Here is a 20530-nt window from a genome sequence, read left to right on the forward strand (position 1 = left end):
AAAGGCGTGAAGTTCATATGGTCCGAGGATTGCGAGACCAGCTTCCAGGAGCTGAAGCGGAGATTAGTGTCGGCTCCAGTTTTGGTTTTACCTTCTGGAGAGGATGGATTTGTACTTTACACCGACGCGTCTCTACAGGGTTTGGGCGCTGTTCTGATGCAGCACGGCAGAGTAGTCTCATGAGAAGAACTATCCAGTTCATGACTTGGAGTTAGTTGCCATCATCTTTGCTCTGAAGCTTTGGCGTCATCATTTATATGGTATCACATTTGAGATTCTCACTGATTATAAGAGTCTCAAATATATTTTCACTCAGAAGGAGCTTAATCTCCGACAGAGGAGATGGATGGAGTTCCTGAAGGACTACGATTGTACCATTAGCTACCACCCGGGGAAAGCTAATGTGGTTGCAGATCAGCACGAAGTCCAGAGGGACTTTGGCTAGTCACCGGACTTGATCACGGACTTGATTCGAGCTTTCTCGAGTTAGATCTTGAGGCGAGGACCCAGGCGGGGTATTCGTTACCATGGTTGCTCGATCGTCGATCGTGACGAGGATCCGAGAGGCACAGCTAGTGATCGGCATTTGCGGTTTATTAGTAGTCGATAGCTTCCAAGGCGTGACCAATTTACACGAGACGAGGAGGGTATCATATACTTCCGAGGCGATTATGCGTACCTCGGTCTCATCCGGTCTTACAGGAGTTATTGGAGGCACACCGTTCTCGATTTGCGATCCATCCGCGGGACCCGTATGTATCGAGACTTGAGACGTTCTATTGGTGGAGCGGTATGAAGAAAGACATCGCGATTTCGTAGCTATATGTCTTGTCTGTCAGCAAGCTGAACACCAGAGACCTGCAGGATTACTTCAGCGGATTCCTATTCCTGAGTGGAAGTGGGATCACATTACCATGGACTTTGTGGTAGGGTTGCCGAGGACACGACGAGGTCATGACGCGATTTGGGTAATCGTTGATCGATTAACCAAATCAGCGCACTTCTTAGCGATTCGGAGGACTGATCCCCTGGATCGATTGGCAGATCTGTATTGCCGAGAGATTATCAGACTACATGGTGTTCCATTGAGTATCATTTCGGATAGAGATCCACGGTTCACGTCTCGTTTCTGGCAGAGTCTGCAGCAGGCCTTGGGCACACAGCTCCGTTTCAGTACAGCCTTCCATCCACAGACAGATGGACAGTCAGAGCGGACCATTCAGACTTTAGAGGACCTGCTGAGATCATGTGTTATGGATTTCGGAGGCAGTTGGGAGGACCATCTGCCATTGGTAGAGTTTGCCTACAACAACAGCTTCCATTCGGCTATCCAGATGGCACCGTTTGAGGCGTTGTATGGTAGACCTTGTCGGACACCCGTCCTTTGGGATGAGGTTGGAGAGGCCCAGTTGTTGGGACCTCATAGAGTTCAGCAGGATGCAGAGTTGGTCCGTACTATCAGACGGAGGATGTCAGAGGCGCAGGATCGCCAGAAGAGTTATGCTGATCGGAGACGCAGACCATTAGAGTTCTCTGTTGGTGACCATGTATTTCTGCGAGTTTCACCCACGAAAGGGGTGAAGAGATTTGGCCTCAGAGGTAAGCTAGCTCCGCGGTACATTGGTCCTTTCGAGATCTTGGAGAGGATCGGAGCAGTAGCTTACCGACTGGCACTACCACCGTCCCTGTCAGGTATTCATGATTCAGCTCATGTGTTGTCTGATATACCAGTTCCCTTCATCCTGACATTACCTATGAGGAGGTTCCGGTACGGATTCTCGACCGGAAGGAGCGTCATTTGCGGAACAAGACTATCCGGCTGGTTAAAGTCGGATGGCAGCATCATTCGGACGAGGAGGCTACTTGGGAGCTCGAAGACACTATCCGAGCTCGATATCCCCATCTTTTCACTTGAGGTATGAGATTTATTTACCGTTCAGCATTTATACTCTATATCTGTTGTTAGTACTTGCTGATGGTAGATAACGAAATTTGGGGACCAAATTTTTATAAGTGGGGGAGAACGTAAAATACCGGAAATAGGCGGATATGAATAAGGGAATTTTCCGGAATTTTTGGATATTTTTCGGGAATTTTTCGGAGTTCGTACGGATGAGTTAACGGGGATCAAGATGGGGCCCGGAAAAGCCTGTTTAGGCTACCCGGTTTTAGTAAGGAAAAGTTTTATTTTTCTTTTCCTTTTTACTTTTCTTTTTCTTTATATTTTCCTTTATTTTCCTTAATCCCTCCGTTTCTCTCCCTCGCGCACCTGAGCCCCATCCCGACGCCGCCTCCTTTCTTCTCCTCTCTGCCCTAACCGCCGGCCGGCGGTTTCTCTCTTCCGAGCGCCGACCGCCATCGCCTGTGACTTAACACCGTCGGGTGTTGCTCTTCAGCCCTCGTGTCGGCCTTCCCTCTCCTTTCCGAGGCAGTGCCGCCCACGGGAAACCAAGCGCCGGCCACCGCGACACCCATCTCCGGCCTATGCCCTAGACTCAGCTCGACATCACTGCCGGCACCGGTTTCTCAGCGTCGGCCGCCGTTGCCGTGCCTAGATTCACCGCTGACCACCTCTGCCTTAGCTCTTCACCGCTGCCACTGCCGGCGCTTCTCCTCACTGCCGCCCGACGCCTTCCCCTTCCATGCCCTAGCGCCAGTGCCGCCACCACAGCCGACGGCCGAATCTCTCTGCCGATCGCCACTGTGCGCTGTCTTGTTGACAGCCGCCGATTCTCTGATGCTGCCGGTGCCCTTTCCGGCGCCCTCCTTCCTTCCGAGCAGTGATCTTTAAGATCAGAGATTGGATATTCTTCTTTGTTATAGGTCAATCCTTCTTTGTGGTGGATCAACAAACACAGCTACGGGATAGGTAAGGAAATTTAGGTATTTTTGGTTTGAGGCTCAGATTTACAGAATTATAGGTGCTGCCCTAATTGATAGTATAGGGTATTTAATTGTTGTTGTGGATTTTATTTTGGTCCTGGTAGTGTGGAGGATTTTTCAGCAGCAAGCAACCTTTCACTGCAGTCATTTGGATTGTGAACTGAGGTAAGGTTTAGGGTTTTACTTTAATCATGTTGTTGCTGATTGATAGATAGGATTAGGTAGTTTGGAATTGATCTAATGGTGGATTGGGGATTAGGTAACTAACCCTAATTTATCGTTAGACTTTATTTAGAGAAGTTGATGATTATTATTTAGGGTTTTGCCCTAAATGGTTTTAAGGGTTTATTTAGCAATTCATTCAAATTTTAGCTAAATAAAAATGTATTTATTGGATACAGGACTTTGACGCGAGACGAGTATCTCGATGTCGGATTTGGACATTCCTATTGGAGGCGGGTACTTTTGACTTATGTCATTTGATATGCTTAGTAATTAAATTAACATGTTGCATTAATTGTGTTTCTTATCTGTTTCGGTTAATCACTACCCAAATCTTACATGCTTGATTGATTGATTGGTTTTGCATCTCAGGTATATTTTACCTGTTTATACATGCTTATAGGGGTAGTGATATGCCATGCTTGACCATGTTCAGGACCTAGGTTTTTATACCTTCTGTGTACCTTTGATTCGATATGATTCGTTGACCTAAGGTGCACTTTTCTATATATATGGATTAGGTCAGGATGTTTATATGGTTATTGCCATGCATCATTTGCATGATTGCATGCTGTGCGATAGTCCGCTCCATTATTATTGAGCACATCGCCAGTTACATGGATCTGCACACACCACCACTCATGGGTTAGTGGTCGATTCAGGCTGAGTGTGTTGCAGCAGGGACTCTGTTAGGCACCGTTGGTCCGCTCATGGGTAGTGTGACACAACGTGTTATCCGGCAGGGATTCCTCCCGTCTTCGTACCGGAGTTGAGAGCATTGCGCTCCCCATCTATGATTTGGGGTAGGAGGATAGGTGTACTCGACAAGATCCGTCCACTCGGTCACTCATCGGGAGTAGTGACGACAGAGTGCACTTGTCACAGCCCTACCCACTCGGCCTCACTTTTGTATGAGATGATCGTCGGGGGGGTGACCAGGACGCATCATTGGCATCATGTGCATGATGCATTTATTGCTTGTGTTTGTGTTTGCTGCATTTATATGCTGCATATTGTTTGGATACCTATGTTTGACATGCATACAGGATTTCCTTATCCCTCGGACTGTTTGACCTTATACTCAGGACCTGGTTAGTACAGTATTCTCCTGTTTATTTCAGATGCATTCTTATCTTTCTTATCAGGAGACTGTACGCATGATTAGTGCTAGGTGTTGTTTCTTTACTTTGCATATCAACTGTACCTGCTGAGTGTTGGACTCACCCCGCCTCCATTGTTGTTATTTTCAGGTTGATGCTGTCAGGAGGGAGTTCCAGTCGCTAGTCCCCACTGCACGTAGTGCTACTCCGCTGCTGGTTTTCTGAGTTGTTTCATTTTAGCTTTTCGCTATCAGACTTTATTTTAGTTTTGTTTTGGACTTACATATGGATATTGTATGGAATTTTTCCGTTGGATGAACTTTTCGTATGATTTGGATTTACTCTACTACATGCCTGCCTGAACGGCAGAAGAGGTAAGAAAAAATCGGATTTGGGCTTTACGAGTGTAGTTGAGTAGGGTGGATTTCGAGTCAGAGTATTATTACTGCGTGGTTGTGTCAGCCAGAGGCTGAATATATATATAAACTGCGTGGTGATTGATTTTATTTATTGTTATGATTCCAGCCGCCTGTGGCTGAGTATTTAGTGCTTGTAGAAATTTTTGATTGTCCGTCGTACAGGGGAGATGCTGCCGAAATTTTCTCGGACAGGGACTCCTCTGGGGGCGTGACACTTCTTGTGGCCTTTCCACATGTTGCATTGCTTGGTGTCTGGGCTCAGGTTGACGGTGTAGAGGAAGAACCACCCGAGGTCCCTTTGGTGGATGAACAGGGACTATGGATCGATTAATAGGTACCAGGATAGGTGCAACGTTTTCAGTGAGCAGCTTGAGATTCTTCAACATTAATAAGTTCAGTAGTTCACTCAATTAACAAATCAAAATTAGTTGGAGGATTTCACACTAAATCCTTGAAGAAATCATTATCATTGAGTTCTTGAGAGAAGACACTCACCAGAATTTCAGTAGTAGCATTAGGAACATCAATAGCTACTTGATTAAATCTTTTAATATATGCTCTGATACTTTCCTTAGGCCCTTGTTTAATAGAGAAAAGACTCCAAAGGGTTTTATGATACCTTCTGTTGCTAGAAAAATGATGCAAGAATACTTTGTAGAAATCCTTGAAACGTCTAATAGAATTTTCTGGCAGTCTCTTGAACCACCTCTAAGCTGCTCTTTCGAAGGTGGTGAGAAACATACGACACTTAACGCCATCGGTGAATTGCTACAATAGAGTTGCATGCTCAAATTTAAGAAGATGATCTTCTGGATCAGTAGTTCTAGAATACTCTTCAATATTTAAGTTCTAATAATGCTTCAGCAATGGATCATCAAGTACCCTTTGACAGAAAGGAGTAACAATTCTCTCAGGGGAGCTATCACTGGCCACTATTTTCCCTTTGCGTTTTTCTCTTGCTGGTGCTTCACCAGAAGACTCCTGAAGTACCGATTTTCGTCCTCCTTGCTCCATAGGAGTACGAAAAAAATGCTCGGGGATGTTGAGTGGGGGGAAATGGGAACAGAAGTTATGTAAGCATGATTATCTTCCTCCATACATCTGTTTTTCCGATGATCAGTAGTTGAGAGGGTTGGATTTGCTACTACTGGCAAGGTACCTCCGGTATTTGCTTGTTGTTGTTGTTGTTGTTGTAACACCTTCTGCACTCTTGCGTTGATGAGCAGCTCCAGCTCTTCCTGAGTTAAGGTAATAGTATGAAGTTTTCTAGCGTCCTCCATTACGTAGTCTCAGATTCATGTGAGAGTTCCCACAGACGGCGCCAAATTTGATCCTGTCTGAAAGCTCGACGAGATGAAGCGCTAGGAGAGGTGGGCGATGATTCCGATAAAGAATAATAATAACAGATCTGAGAAACCCAAAGAAGATCTGGAAGAAACTCCGGCGAATAGTCTCGTCGAGATGAAGCGCTGGGGGAGGTGGGCGATGGTTCTAGTAAAGAAGAATAACAACAAATCTAAGAAACCCAAAGCAGATCTGGAAGAAACTCCGACGAATAGTGCACCGTGACGAAGAAGACCCTGGATCAATGCCCCGACGGATGTTATCACCTCCTACGCACTATGAGACCAACCGACAAAGCGTTAAAGACCTAAGACCGGGGTGGAAATCCTTGGCTAGGCCCTTCGACACTCAAGCCAGTTTTTCTCATTCAAAGCAGGAAAAAGAAGAAGAAGTACAGTAAAATTGAAGCGGAACTAGGGTTTCGGTGGTGATGTTACAAGCTTCTCTGGCCAACGGAGATGATTCCCTTTTTTATACAACCTCATATAACCTCGGCAGTCATGAGGTGGACCTCGGTTCGTTAGAATTTATTAGGAAATAACGTCATCTACAGTAATAGTTCAAGGAATTTTTTTTTGTACCCCAGATGTATTTTCTTTGTCGTTTAGTTTACCTGCAGAAGTCTCTAGAAGATTTTTCCCGCTAAATAAAACAAGTTGTAATGTAATCACATATTATTCACATATCATTAATATAACAGATGTATTTGTGTATTGAGCTAATTTTGGTCAAGTATATTTAAAGGATGTAACAAGGTTGTTTATGCTCGACCAGATTTTGCCAGGTCGATCTTATACTACTAGCCTTATAAAAGTGTGTGTTTATATGTTTGTCTGAGATTCTATTACCGAGCGTATTATGCCTATGTTTGAGCGGATATTTCCAAGCCGAGCACATTCTGACAACCTTAGTTTGTATGTAGGCTCGCTCGCCCAAGATTATGTTACCGAGCGAGTTATGTTCATACTCGACCGGGCTTCTACTACCGAGTGTGTTATATTTATATTATGGTTATCCCGATTGGGTTTTGCCTATTGAGTCATGTTGAGCCTTATGATATGTAATCAGTTTTCGCTTGGCCGGCTATAGAGATTGCTTCGGAATGTACGCCTTTAAGTTTGGTCGGACTTTGTCTGCTTAGCGTTCCTAGGTTCATTGGCACTCTATTGCTTTAGTTTAACCAACACTTTATGCTCGGTCGTACCTTGACTGTCGAACGTGTATGAATGCACTAACCCCTTGCCCGTCGCTTAGTTCAGTCGAGCTTGCGTTATCGATTGAGCTTATATTCTCGGTCGAGATTTCATGCTCGACCGAGGCTCTCCTGCCGGGTGTAGGTGTGCGTGCTAATATTTCACCCATTTTGGTTCATCTGGCACTCCATACTCGGCCGAGCTTTGCCTGCTGAGCATATCTATCTGCGTCGTGCCCTCAGTCAGTTTTACCCCGACCGGTCCTACATTCTCGACCGAGATTTGCTTACCGAGCGCATTTACCTCACCCCGAGCCTCCCTACTTCTTCTCTCTTCTCCTTATATCTCCTTTCACATTATTGTACGGAATCCACTCCTTATAACTCATATCAACATTGATGGAGATGGTTTAGGGATGAAGTTGAGGAGTGCATCACCGATGGTTTGGAGTCACGGAGGCGGAGTGCATCGTCGAGGTTTTGAGTCACAGAGGTAGAGTGTGTTGTCGAGATTTGGAATTCATGAATTCGGGGAATGATGTGTCAGACGTTGAAAAATAAAGAAGTAGTTGTGCATTTTAAATCTAAACGAGGTTAATATGATAATTTACCAGGATTAAAAAGTTGAAATAAATAAATTAATTTGATAAAATAAATTTATATTGATAAGGGGACTGAATACAAATGTTGAAATTTGTACGGAGATTTAAAACAATTTCCTGTAAAAAAATCAAATTTGCGTCTAATCATTATTTTACCTGTATTTAACGTACGTGATCGAAAAACTCGCCGCCTTGAGAAGATCGCCGTTCGAGTAGAATCTTTCGGTCAAGCTAAAGCAAGCCCTAGGGGTCTTGCCATATCCCCGGAGATCCGATCCAGGCGAGAAGGCCACCTTTTTCTTGATCATGAAGAAGACGAAATCGAACAAGGCTTCTTCGCAGGAATTACAGAACGGCCATACTCCATCCTCTAAATTCCTCAAATTGCTCGATCCCCAGGCTTCGTGGGATAAGGTATCCAGGCCGACTTGCCGTCGAATGGTTCCCTTCTTTTTGGCTTCGAGAAACTAACTAATAGCGTGAAATTTAGGGTTGTCTTTCGTCAGATCTGGTCTAGATCGATCCTTAACTATGTGCTTTTTGTTGTTGTTGTTGTTGTAGGATAATTTGGGGGATACCCTGCATTGGATCCGGCAGGGATTGGGTCTTTCCTGCGGGTTGTTGTGCGGCGCAGTACCTTTGATTGGGGCTTTCTGGATTGTAGCGTAAGTTCTGCCATTACCCACCCCCAGAATGGCTTGCTTTGGTTTTCGGCAATTGAAAATTTCAACTTTCCTACTGTATTTGTCTATGCAACCTTTTTTGTTCTCGCTCTATTAGCCTTTTATTAACAGTTTTTGGTGGATCTAACGATATTTAGTTCACTCTTCCCCAACCCACAAATAGTTCATTCTTTTCTAAGGATGACAATAGTGGAATATATGTGAATTCCCCAATCCTATTATTGCATCACATTCGGGTAGTCATATTATATTTGTAATTGGATTCAGGCTCTGTAGTATTATTTGTAATCAGACTTGGTTCAGATTTAGGTTTGCTTAACATTGTGACCTACCTGCATATTTTATCCATTTAGATGGATACATAGTTATGGGCACTTTTTAACATATGAGAAGTAAGTACTCAAAGAGAGCCTTGGGGAGTAAGTAGTTATTTAGGTGCAGCTAGTACTCACAAATGTTGGTACTGAACTCTGCTCCGCATCATCATCATCATCGATAGGATTGGTTGTATGAATCAAGGATATATCATTTGTGGGTCAAGATGATTTGTTAGTAAAAGCCCCTAGGGCAATGGTGCAGCAGTACAGCGCTTTTTAGTTTCCAGACATCTAAGAATAGGATGAATTTACCTTAATAGACGGTTGACCTTAGAATATTGGGTTGATGGACCATCCGTTATGAGTGCTTCTCAATTTACCCTGACCAGTGAGAAACTTCCATGGAGTCGGACCGGTCAGTCGGCATAAGCTAGATATCTATTGCCAACTTAAAAAACAAACAAAAATATATCATTTGTAATATTCAAATGAGAAATAGAGAAATGTCATCAAGAAGATAAATCTTATTTAATTCGAACAAGGGAGATAGTTGAGCACATCTATTGCTTGACTGAACCTTCTTCTCTTGGTTCTGATCATGTTTTAGGTTTTGATATTCATCTAAAAAATACTTTAAAATTGTGAAAATTTAAGAAAACTTGATCGATTCTTAATCTAATATCAACCTAATTAGATTTAACTCTGTCGAACACTAATTTGTATTACCAATTATAAATTATAAAAAGTTCTAAGAAGATAAGAATAAAAATCCAAAACTGACATGAATGTGTCAAACCCAAAAACATAGTACCATTCATTTCTTCAGTATTTATGAACATTAATTATATTGTTTGAATACCTTTTTTACTGCGCATATTTAAGCAATTGTATATCAAGTGAATGCTAATCTAAGTTTTCCATATACTTTAGTATTGAAGTTTATCTAGTGTAGCCTCGTATACTCAGTGAGACTTATTTTACAAAATTCAGTGGAAATAAAACAGATGTCTGTAGCTGCAGCAATAGCTAATAAACAGAGTTAACTATGATTTGGCACGAGTCAGGTTTGCTCAGGTTTTAAGAAAAATCTGACCCATCCTGATGTCACTTGGCGGATAACAAAGTTCCCAAATTTGAACATGGATGCGATTTTATCAGAAAAAAAATCTGAATCTTAAATTTTCAGGTTGGGTCAGGGGTTTGGAGTTTTTTGGGATTCCATATTTTTTTTTTTGGATTTTATACTTGCAAAATTATGTAAAAGCTTAGAACTTTTACAATGTGGGTTAGCTTCAATCAATACATGAGTCATTTATTTATTAATCTTACTTAATAAGCAGTAACTACATTGTATATGATTTATACTTAAATGTCTTATGTAATAATTAAATACTAGTTGGCGTTGTTTTTTTTTCCTTCCAGTTTTAGTACAAAACCCAAATCCATCCATGAACTCAAAATAATATTTTATATCCCAAAAACCTTAAAAAATCTCCAACTTCAAGTTGGTTAAGTATGGTCTTCAGTTTCAGACCAGATATGTTGATTTTTTTGTGCACTCCTGTTAATAGCAATGATTGCATCTTTATATGGAACCGATGCGGCAATCATTATATGTGGCAATCAGTATATCCATCCACGCCAGGTAAAATGTACTGCTTCAATTTAGTTTACTAACTTGTATCAGGCTATTGACCTAGCAACTAGTTTCGTTTTCATGCACATATTCCTTCATTCCTTAAAACATGGATTTTTTTTTTCTTTCACATCTATAGGCAAATAGAATTATGCCTCAACCACCTCTAGCAGTGATATATTACCATTTTTTTCTCTTATCTAGTGAATCTCTTAACTCACCTCTACTTTCTGCAGATTTATGGTGCTATCAACCAGCATTATCTATGGCTATTACACGTATGTACTAAAACTAGATGAAGAAGATTTTGGAGGTCATGGAGCATTACTTCAGGAGGGTCTTTTTGCATCATTTAGCCTGTTTTTGGTATAAATTCCTTGACCATTGCTTGTGTTCACGATTAAGTGCAATGACGTTTTAAAGCATATGATTTTTTTCCAATTTTATGTTGGATAGCGCAATAACAGTATCCTGACTAATGCAATAATGTTTTTGCCGGACACAGCTTTCGTGGATTGTCATATACAGTTTATTACACTTTTAAAGACGGTCATCACGTTTGAATTCCTCTCTGAAATCCAGATGCAACCCGTGGAGTTTAATGCCCATCAGTTTGGTGTTGAATGGATTGGAATCTGTTAGTTTCTTTTTTATCTAGAATTATATGGACAGCGGAATGCACCACTGCTTAACGTTTTTCTTGTTCAACTATCCTTGACACATGATTTTTAGCAGTAATAAGGTGCGAGAGTATTTCACTGATGGCTCATGAAGGAGAACGAGAGCCGTGTGCAAATCATATTTGAATTGTCGTCATTTGGATCATTTTAGTTTTAGTTTTTTTAATTGGGCAAAGGTAAATTCATATTTGAATTGTGGTAGGCAATATCTTTATTCATGCAATTTGGTCTCGATGAATATGATTTTTTTTAAAGATGATTCCGTGCTTGCATCAATCCCAGATGCCCCATTGACATTGTCATGAATAAATGTGATAAAAGGTGATTCATTCGTCTCCATTTCTCGTATGAATCCGTCTTTTGGTTAACACAGAGTAAGGTAAATTATGGATGACTATTAGTCATTAGTACAATGACCAAGATATAAGAGAAGGTATGTTCAGACACGTTAAGTTTGGACTCCATGATTTAATGCGACAATACCTTATATCTTTATTACTGCATTGCTTGAGGGACAACACCATCGTGAATAAAGTATATTGTATGTGGGGACAATACCCTTATATCTTTATTACTGCATTGCTTGAGGGACAACACCATCGTGAATAAAGTATATTGTATGTGGGGAGTTTGAATTATCTATGACACTGAGTTAACTGTCATAATTCATTTATACTTTCTGATATATATCTTGACAGTCATAATTAAATTATCAAACATGAAAAATGTACATACCGCATCATTTTTTTTCCTGATAACGTATCATTTGCCACTTTGTTTTTTCATATTTTTAAAGCCAAGTTACTAAATTTAGGACATTGGCTATATAAAAAAATTATCAGCTAATTCTCTCGGTAGCATGTTTAGAATGTTTCATCAGCCAGTGATCATCAATGTTATCCTTCGATAAGTATGCTTATTGTACATGTTTATCAAATAGATTCACGTTAATAGATCAAAACACTTGTAAACGTCAAGGATCGATGCACATTTAGACACGAGATCGACAGATTTAAAGCTCGAGCAAACCATACAACACTTCCATATGAGAACACAACAGCATTTTAAGTTTTTAACAATGTCTGAACACAAAATAAACTACTGCCTCATCCGAATTGTAGAGAAGCTCGCCGATGTCAGATCCATGTTGCTACTAAATTTTGTTACAAATGAGTACACTGAAACTATGAAAAAAAAAAAATAACAAACGACAGATAATGAGGGGAGAAATAAACAAATACATTTGAATGTATGTGCTAACCCTATTGATCATATTGTGGTGGGTCTTAGAACATTCCAGTCAAGTTTTCCCCGTTTCTGTTGCTTAAGAGAACCTGTTCTATTGTTAGAGGATGACTGTTTACCTTGGTCACTATAGATTTTAAGCATCTCCTCAGGAGTTGTGCTGTTGCTATCCACTTCAGGTTGCTTCCTCTTGAGGCCAACGTCTGAACCATTGTTTGATCTTCCTATTCTCGGCTCCCTGGAGCCTATGGCCGTGGCTTCACCTACTCTGCATCAGCAAAAAAACACGAAGCTACTGACTTTATTCATAGAGAAACAGAAAAAAGCACCATCAAATGCCGATCTCAAGTCCGGATGGAAAAAAAAGAGTTTAAAATTCAATTAGATCCTGAGTCTTGACCATCAGTATAAAAGAATGCAAATCTTATGAGCATGAATCTCAATGGTACTCAATCGGAGGATACCATCCATACTACATGTCCTAAATTATTTTCGATGGTTAAAAATGACTGGAGTTCATTTCACCACTTCGAACGGCTATCCGACTCTGTTATGTTTGAAGCTTCATCACAAATGCCTGATGTAAAATCAAAATATCCGTGAGCACCAGAGCCTATGAATTCCTTCGTTCATGGAGATATTCTGAGCACTGTTTGTTCTGATTGAACATTACACAAATAAATTGAAAGAAGTTTTACAGAGACTTCTAGCAAACAAATTTCTAGGTCTTTATTAATAATTTTACCAAAGAAACAGCAGAAAAAACAAGACAATGAAATAGTTGACAAAAAAATAGCAAATGCAGAACTGAGAAGTATGAAATGTAAAGACCAAGATTAAAACCTAGATGAATCTCCATAGCTATTTGAAGCAGTAGCAACATTTTGTTGGTTATTTGCAGCCTCTTCATTTAGTTTCTGCAAAGAGAAAAATCTTTAAGGAAGTGAAAGGCCTAGAACTTGACAACATGTTTATATATATACTGTAACTCACATCTATTGAGGGATTGAAACTCTGAAAGGACATCCGACCTTTTAAAGCTCCTGGATGAGGATCACCTTCCATTATAACAATGCTGTGGGAAGATATATGAAGTAGAAGTGGATCTTCAAAATGTTAAATAAAGAGGATGATGGTACATCAAAAATATGGATAACTCAACCTCAGAAATGAATAAATAAATATAGTAAGTCCTGAAGACTAGAGAGCATAAATTCCTTAGAGCGACCATAATTAAACAAACAAAAAGGTTAGAATGACTATAAAGTATGATGAAAATATATAGTTAACTAAAGAATTGGAATAATATACAACTAGCTATTATAATGCCATAAGTCACATTATCTGAAAGCATGTTTAATCATTTCATTATTGATGAATTCTAAAAGAATAATTATTCCTAGCTTCCTGCATCTAACTAGGAGATGAGCCAAATACCAGTTCTGACAGAACTGTTATTCCTTCATAATAGTGTTCAGCTATCTCTATTATCGTTTTAGAAATACTTATTTATTCCTTTTGTCAGTCTCAGAAATATTTATTCTGATATGACCTAAAGTTACATTTTGATCTTACCAGACACGGGAATGGTAACACATGAGAATGAGAACAGAGCATCAATTCCATGAACAAAAGCGAACCAAACTAAGAAGGATAGTGTTATTCTCTTCCTATTCTATTCTACTCTCCAACTATTATATTGTGTCAATTCCATTTCATAAATGAAACATATTATAAAATAACTAATATCATATGTTACACTTATCCATACTTAAATAGCAAGTGGTTTCACTAACTTTGACAGCACAACTAGCATACACTAATAGTGAGAGTTACTTCAATAAAATTAAAGCAACATTAACCAACAAGACATTATTAAAATTTTCAGCAATGTAACATGCCTAAACGATTGCATCATCTCCATCCAATGACATAAGAATTATGAAAAGCTTAAGTAAATGAATTAGTGTGATGGGAATCCTTGAGAGCCACTCAAACTATCATCATAAGTTAATTATTAGCCCAATTGGCTAGAGGGTGCCAGACTTGCTATAATGGGGCAAAGGATCAATTCCCGGCGGCACATGCCCTAGGAAAAAAAACTCTCACTCTGACCAACTCGGTTATAAGTTGACCCTATGATTTACCTCCATTCACATAACCTGGAGACATACTGTGAGAGGCACCCAGGGTGAGCGTAATTACCTTTTGCTATAATAAATTAATTATTAGCCATTATTTGCAACAAAACTTGAACTTCATCCATCAAAACCTTGCAAGATATAGTAGATGGGAAGAGGAGATGACATCAAATACTGACAGGTAAGTCTAGCCCCAGTTTAGTCAAAAGTACAAGGCGCTACAATCTTGTCTAACGTCTAATCATGGATGACCAAATGAACTTAAAGTAGCATAAAAAATTTTCAGACGGGGAAAGTTCCTGGGTGGTGTAACTATCATTTTCTGCAATGAGAGATGCAAGGTCATAGCTTATGTTATTTGGGGAGGACACTAACTTATTTTCACATTCTTTTCCCTATTATGCTATTTTTCACCAAAATTAAACTGCTACCATCATGCATGCATAAATTTATATACAAAAGTCAGTCAATATACTGCATCATGCATGCATAATATAAAAGTATGTCACTAACTTGAAATTTGAAAAGGAAAAACATAATTGAAATGTCACTGTTTTGTTTATTGTCTACTGATATTTTATTCATGAAGGAAAACTTCAATAATTATACAGGAATATCTATAATACAATTCTGCTTGATGGAAAGCTCAACACCTCTTGTACAGTGTAGCACGGGCACTCCAAAAAATATTTTTTTGGAGGTGTCGGACACGGACACGGACACGACACGCAAATACGTGTGTCGGACGCGGCAAAAATCATGTCGTTGACTTTTTACAAGTTTGACCAGTCAGACACGGCTAGGACACGGATGAGACATGTTTCCGGACACGTTTGGGCACAATTGCAAAAAAAAATAAAAATTTCGAGGGTAAAATTGAAAAATAATAAAATTACGATGACTACTTATTCAAATGGAAAAAAACCCTAAATTACTCTCCCCACTCCTGATTCTTTTTTCCCATTGCGACAGAACTGTTTCACGTGACCATCTCCTGCGCTTTCGCCACCAACGCTCTCCACTGTTCGCCAACGTCTTCGTCGCCTGCCGCTGCTCGCAGAAGTCCGCCACTGCTCACAGAACCCGACAGCTGGCCGCTGCTCACAGAAGCCCGACGTCGCCTGCGCTCTCATCAACAGAAGCCCAGAGTCGCCGCCGCTGCTCGCAAAAGCCTGGCGTCGCCTGCTCAACAGCAACCCTCGTAGAAGCCAACAGCAGCCCAACGTTGCTCGCAGAAGCTTGCCGCTGCTTGCAACAGCCCGTCGTCGCTCGCAATAACCCGTCGTCGCTCGCAATAACCCGCCGTCGCTTCTCGTCGCTGCCCTCTTTCTGGTAAGTTTACTTTTTTGTTTTTTCTTCTGAGATCACGAATTTGTTTTTTTGCTTTTGGTAAGTTTCTGGTAAGTTTAACAATAGGCTCCCCTCCGTTGCTTCTTAATTGTTATTTTCAACCTATTTGCCATGGAAAGTTTTCAAAATGAAAGTGCACAGGAGGATGTTGATGATTATTCTCCTTTGTGGAAATTTGTAACCAAGGTGGAAAAGACAGTTGGAGGAAGAAATGTCACTTGGTCATGCAATATATGTAGTAAAGTGTGCAAAGGATCATATTCAAGGGTGAAAGCACACCTGTTAAAACAAAAAGGTGCTGAAATTGCAAGTTGTACGGCTATTACAATGGATCAAATGAAGCGTATGCAACAACTTATTGATGATGCGGAATTGAGAAAGAAGAATTCTAAACAGAAAGAAGTTCCGCTGCCTTCGTCATCTGCATCATCAAATATGGCTTCAAAATCCTCATTTTGTTCTAGTGGTGTTTTGCAAAATGATGATCCAACAAAGAAGAGGAAAGGACCACTTGACCCACTTGAAAAATCTTTTAACTTGAATGCCAGAGATGAGCTCCACTCTGAAATTGCAAGGTTGTTTTACACTGGGGGATTATCTTTCAATATTGCTAGGAATCCTCATTATGTTCGTGCTTTCAGTTTGGCTACTCAACGAACAATTCCAGGTTATCTTCCACCTGGATACAATTTATTGAGAACTTCACTTCTTCAAAAAGAAAAAGCTCATATTGGAAAGTTTTTAGAGCCAACAAAAGCTGCTTGGAAACAAAAGGGAGTTAGTATTTGTAGTGATGGGTGGTCGGATGTGCAAAGAAGACCGCTAATTAATATCATGGCCGTATGTGAAAGTGGTCCTATGCTTTTGAAGGCGATAAATTGTGAAGGTGAGTACAAGGATAAAACTTTCATCTCTAAGTTGCTCATTAATGCCATAAATGAAGTGGGACATCAGAATGTTGTTCAAGTGGTCACCGATAATGCTCCTATTTGCAAAGCTGTTGGGCTACTCGTTGAGGCAAAGTACCCACACATATTTTGGACTCCTTGCGTTGTGCACACATTGAATCTTGCTTTGAAGAATATTTGTGCACTGACTGACTCTCTACAAAACAAAGAAGCCTTTGATGAATGCAAGTGGATAGCAAGTAGCAAATGATGCTTCAATGATCAAGAATTTTATCATGAATCACAATATGAGATTATCCATGTTCAACGATAACTCAAACTTGAAGATGCTATCATTTGCGGATACTCGATTTGCTTCCACGATCATTATGCTTAAAAGATTCAGACAAATCAAGAAATGTCTTGAAAACATGGTGATTAGTGAAAGATGGGATTTGTACAAGGAGGATGATGTAGTGAAGGCCAGAGTAGTGAAGTACAAGATATTGGATGATCAATTTTGGGAAAAAATTGATTATATACTTGCTTTCACAAGTCCAATTTATGAGATGCTAAGAAAAGCAGACACTGATCAACCTTGTCTTCATTTAGTTTATGAGTGGTGGGATGAAATGATAGAAAAAATGAGAGTTGTTATCTCAAAGGGGCCTCATAGTGGAGATTCAAAGTTTTATGAGGTTGTTCATAATATTCTAGTGGAGCGATGGAATAAAAGCAATACACCTCTTCATTGTTTGACGCATTCTTTGAATCCAAGGTAAATCTCTAAAAAATTTTAACTTTCTAAGTTTTAGCAAATTAGAAATATTAGTTTATGAATGATGTTAAACTATCAATCTTTTTATGTAGGTATTATAGCCATGAGTGGCTCCAAGAATCTCCCAATCGTCTTCCTCCTCATAGGGACATCGAAGTTTTAAGGGAAAGGAAAAAGTGCATTGAAAGATATTACTCCAATTCATCCGAACGAAAAAGTGTTAATGAGGAGTTTGCCTCTTTTTCAGCTGCCATTGATGATTTTTCTGATAATGATTCAATGCGTGATCGAGGTTTGATGTCTCCAACTAAGTGGTGGGTTATCATCCATGGTGCTTCTACACCAACTCTTCAAAGTTTAGCTTTAAAGCTACTTGGGCACCCATCTTCTTCTTCTTCTTGTGAGAGAAATTGGAGCACCTACAATTTCATACACTCCTTGAAGAGGAACAAGATAACACCACACAGAGCGGAAGATTTGGTATATGTTCACTATAATCTTCGTCTTTTATCTAGGAGGAGTCCACATTATAATGAAGGAGAAAGTAAGATGTGGGATATTGGAGCAGATGGATTTGATTCCATGGACATGGAGGGTGCTGCTATCCTTGAAATTGTCAATTTGTCTCTTGATGAACCTGAATTGGAGTCGGTCTTATTTACTGACGAATGCGGTGTTGGCGATGAGACCGATATGGATGTTTGATTTTTTTTTTACTTGTTTATTTAAGATGTATTTGGTGTGTTGTATTTTGTTATGTTTACTTTTTGTTTGTAATGGATATTATGGTTGATCTAATATGAACATGATTTTCTATTCTAGGATTTTTAATTTTTAATACGATATATATATATATATATAATATTTTTTATATTTTAATAATCGTCGTATCCTAGCCGTATCGTGTCTTATATTTTTAAAATTTTTCGTATCGCCGTATCCGTGTCGTATCCAATACAATACCCGAATCCATGCAACATAGCTCTTGTATCATGAGCAATTATTGGATCAGTTTTGTTACAAAAGAAGCTACAATATCATCACAATCTGAGTCAGCTAAATGGACCTTCAACCACCACCAAGCTTTATTTAAGCCAATAACACCAGTGAAATTATGGTATACTAGAACTGCTCTCAGCCCTCTTCAATCTCAGAAACAAATCTTAACTGAGTCATTTTTCTAAATGGTAATAGACATCATACTATTATTTCTAGAACTCTAATGTCTCAAATTCATACCTAATATTCAGGCTAATGAACCAATGTTCTTGCTCATTCAGTCATTCCTTTGTAAAGAAGTTGATCGGCCATGTGAAACTGAATCCAACAAGGCAACAAGAGATAAATGATTCAAACATGTTTCATGACTAGGCAACATCATAATAATTGCAAATGCACCTCACTGCTCACTGATTAGCCAGGAGAAGAAAAGGGATAATTTTCCCTTTTTCTGTTCAGGCAGCTCTGGCATGTGATTACCCATCTCATATACCCTTAACCAAAGACCAGCATTGTTAAGTTGAACTAGATATTAAAAAATTCAATTATCGGTCCATAAGATGAGCTCTAAAGACTATCAAAATACAGTAATGTCAGCTGAAATGCAGCATCACCCACTCAAACCATATTAGAATCGATGCTCATGATTCTTAGTTCAGGAAGCAGCCAAGTCTATATTCCCATGAAAAGCCCACAAATGAGACGCCCTTAACATGTTGATACGGCTACAAAAAAAGCCCTAAAGGATAAATATACACGGTAAGGTTCTTCCAGATGGTGAAGAATAAAAAAGCATAAATATATCAGCATAAGTCTGGCGAATGCGCAAAAAAACAAAGCCTAAAAAGAAGCACAATTTGACATCCCAGCGATAAAATACTCCAATACAAGCCTAATAAGATCAATTCATACGCAAAATATATATATATATATATATATATATATATATATATATAACAAGCAAGGGAACCCCCTAAAATTGCATAGTGAAGCGCACCATCTTCCGGCAGGGGCCGGGACAACGTCGAAGTTTGCCAAGGGCTTGTCCTTATCAACTTCCTTGACCTTATCATCCTTGAGGGATGCCCGTTGCATGAACTGGGAACACGAGAAAATAGACCCATTATTTTGTGGAAGGGATGTGAAAGAGGTAGAGAGAGAGCTTGGTGGTGGAGGTGGAGGAAGATATCGAGGTCTCACCTTTAAGTTCTTAAGGGTGCTAGAGAGCTGGCGGTTAGCCATCAGTTTTCACGCCGCCGGCTATAACCACGACGGCGAGGAGAGGGGCGTTGGGTAGAATCGGCGGAGAGGTCACAACCCACCCAATTTCACCCAAGAGCCGCCCAGCCCCTCTCTCTTTTATTATTTTTATCATCGCTAAAATATTACTTATTTTTCAATAAAAAATACCTTTAGACAAACCCTAAATATTCTATTTAGTTGCTCTCTAGAACAACGCTAAAATATAAATAAAATAGTATTTTAAATACTATTTTAGATCTGAGTTTTTAGGAGATTCTTAAAGTAAAAATTTTATTGAAGTATCAGAAATATGTCGAATCAAATTTATTATATTTCTACATCCAACTTAGTGTAACTATACCATACATAAATTTCATAATTTAGATAGAGAATTATGAATTTTTAAAATTGATATAATTTTGAAATATTTTGAGAGTTATATAATGATCCTAATAGTCATTAAAGAAGTAATCAGTTTTATTGACGGAATATACCTACGAAATCTTATTTCTATCAAGAATCTCCAACGGAAATTAGATTCCATCGAAAATCTCTCGATAATAATTAGTTTTTATTATTTTATTGATGAAAATTTAATTCCATCGAAAATATTACCGATGGAAATTTAATTCCATCGGTAATATCGGAATATTACCAACAAAATTAAATTTGTGTCGGTAATATTTTCAATAGAATTAAATTTCCATTTATAAAATAATGGAAATCATTTATTATCGGGAAACATAATAGAATTTCCGATGGAATCTCATTTCCGTTGGAGATTCTTGACAGAAATTAGATTCTATCGGT

The 20530-nt window shown here is 39.4% G+C and overlaps 2 protein-coding genes across 4 annotated transcripts; one reads left to right on the forward strand and one right to left on the reverse strand.

The window, feature by feature from the left end:
• The first annotated feature begins 7951 nt into the window (after positions 1–7951).
• LOC122040841 (respirasome Complex Assembly Factor 1-like) lies at positions 7952–11274 on the forward strand. Its single transcript, XM_042600295.1, has 4 exons — positions 7952–8176; positions 8324–8427; positions 10635–10764; positions 10904–11274. Exons 1-4 carry the CDS (start codon positions 8069–8071, stop codon positions 10940–10942), a joined length of 381 nt encoding a protein of 126 aa, XP_042456229.1. The 5' UTR covers positions 7952–8068; the 3' UTR covers positions 10943–11274.
• Positions 11275–12124: 850 nt separating this feature from the next.
• Positions 12125–19848, reverse strand: LOC122040843. Of its 3 annotated transcripts, XM_042600296.1 has the most exons (5): positions 19679–19848; positions 19476–19576; positions 13317–13398; positions 13167–13240; positions 12125–12591 (listed from the first exon to the last, which is right to left on the reverse strand). In XM_042600296.1, the coding sequence occupies exons 1-5, from the start codon at positions 19718–19720 to the stop codon at positions 12348–12350; spliced, it is 543 nt and encodes a 180-aa protein (XP_042456230.1). In that variant the 5' UTR covers positions 19721–19848; the 3' UTR covers positions 12125–12347. The 3 variants fall into 3 exon arrangements, with proteins under 3 accessions (XP_042456230.1, XP_042456232.1, XP_042456231.1); XM_042600298.1 differs by lacking the exon at positions 19679–19848 and having other exon boundaries at positions 13317–13366; XM_042600297.1 differs by lacking the exon at positions 19679–19848 and having other exon boundaries at positions 13317–13429.
• Positions 19849–20530: the final 682 nt, after the last annotated feature.

This window comes from Zingiber officinale, chromosome 2A (genome assembly GCF_018446385.1).
Source record: "Zingiber officinale cultivar Zhangliang chromosome 2A, Zo_v1.1, whole genome shotgun sequence".
Lineage (NCBI taxonomy): Eukaryota > Viridiplantae > Streptophyta > Magnoliopsida > Zingiberales > Zingiberaceae > Zingiber > Zingiber officinale.

What these genes read in the sequence shown, in the direction of transcription:
- LOC122040843 (XM_042600296.1), bottom strand. Translation starts at nt 19,720, where the DNA reads ATGGCTAACCGCCAGCTCTCTAGCACCCTTAAGAACTTAAAG. An exon ending in GTTTCAATCCCTCAATAGAT is followed by an intron (nt 13,241 to 13,316) that starts GTGAGTTACAGT and finishes TTCTCTTTGCAG; the next exon opens with AAACTAAATGAAGAGGCTGC. An exon ending in AGCTATGGAGATTCATCTAG is followed by an intron (nt 12,592 to 13,166) that starts GTTTTAATCTTG and finishes TTGCTGATGCAG; the next exon opens with AGTAGGTGAAGCCACGGCCA.
- LOC122040841 (XM_042600295.1), top strand. Translation starts at nt 8,069, where the DNA reads ATGAAGAAGACGAAATCGAACAAGGCTTCTTCGCAGGAATTACAGAAC. An exon ending in GGGGCTTTCTGGATTGTAGC is followed by an intron (nt 8,428 to 10,634) that starts GTAAGTTCTGCC and finishes TACTTTCTGCAG; the next exon opens with ATTTATGGTGCTATCAACCA. An exon ending in CATCATTTAGCCTGTTTTTG is followed by an intron (nt 10,765 to 10,903) that starts GTATAAATTCCT and finishes TGCCGGACACAG; the next exon opens with CTTTCGTGGATTGTCATATA.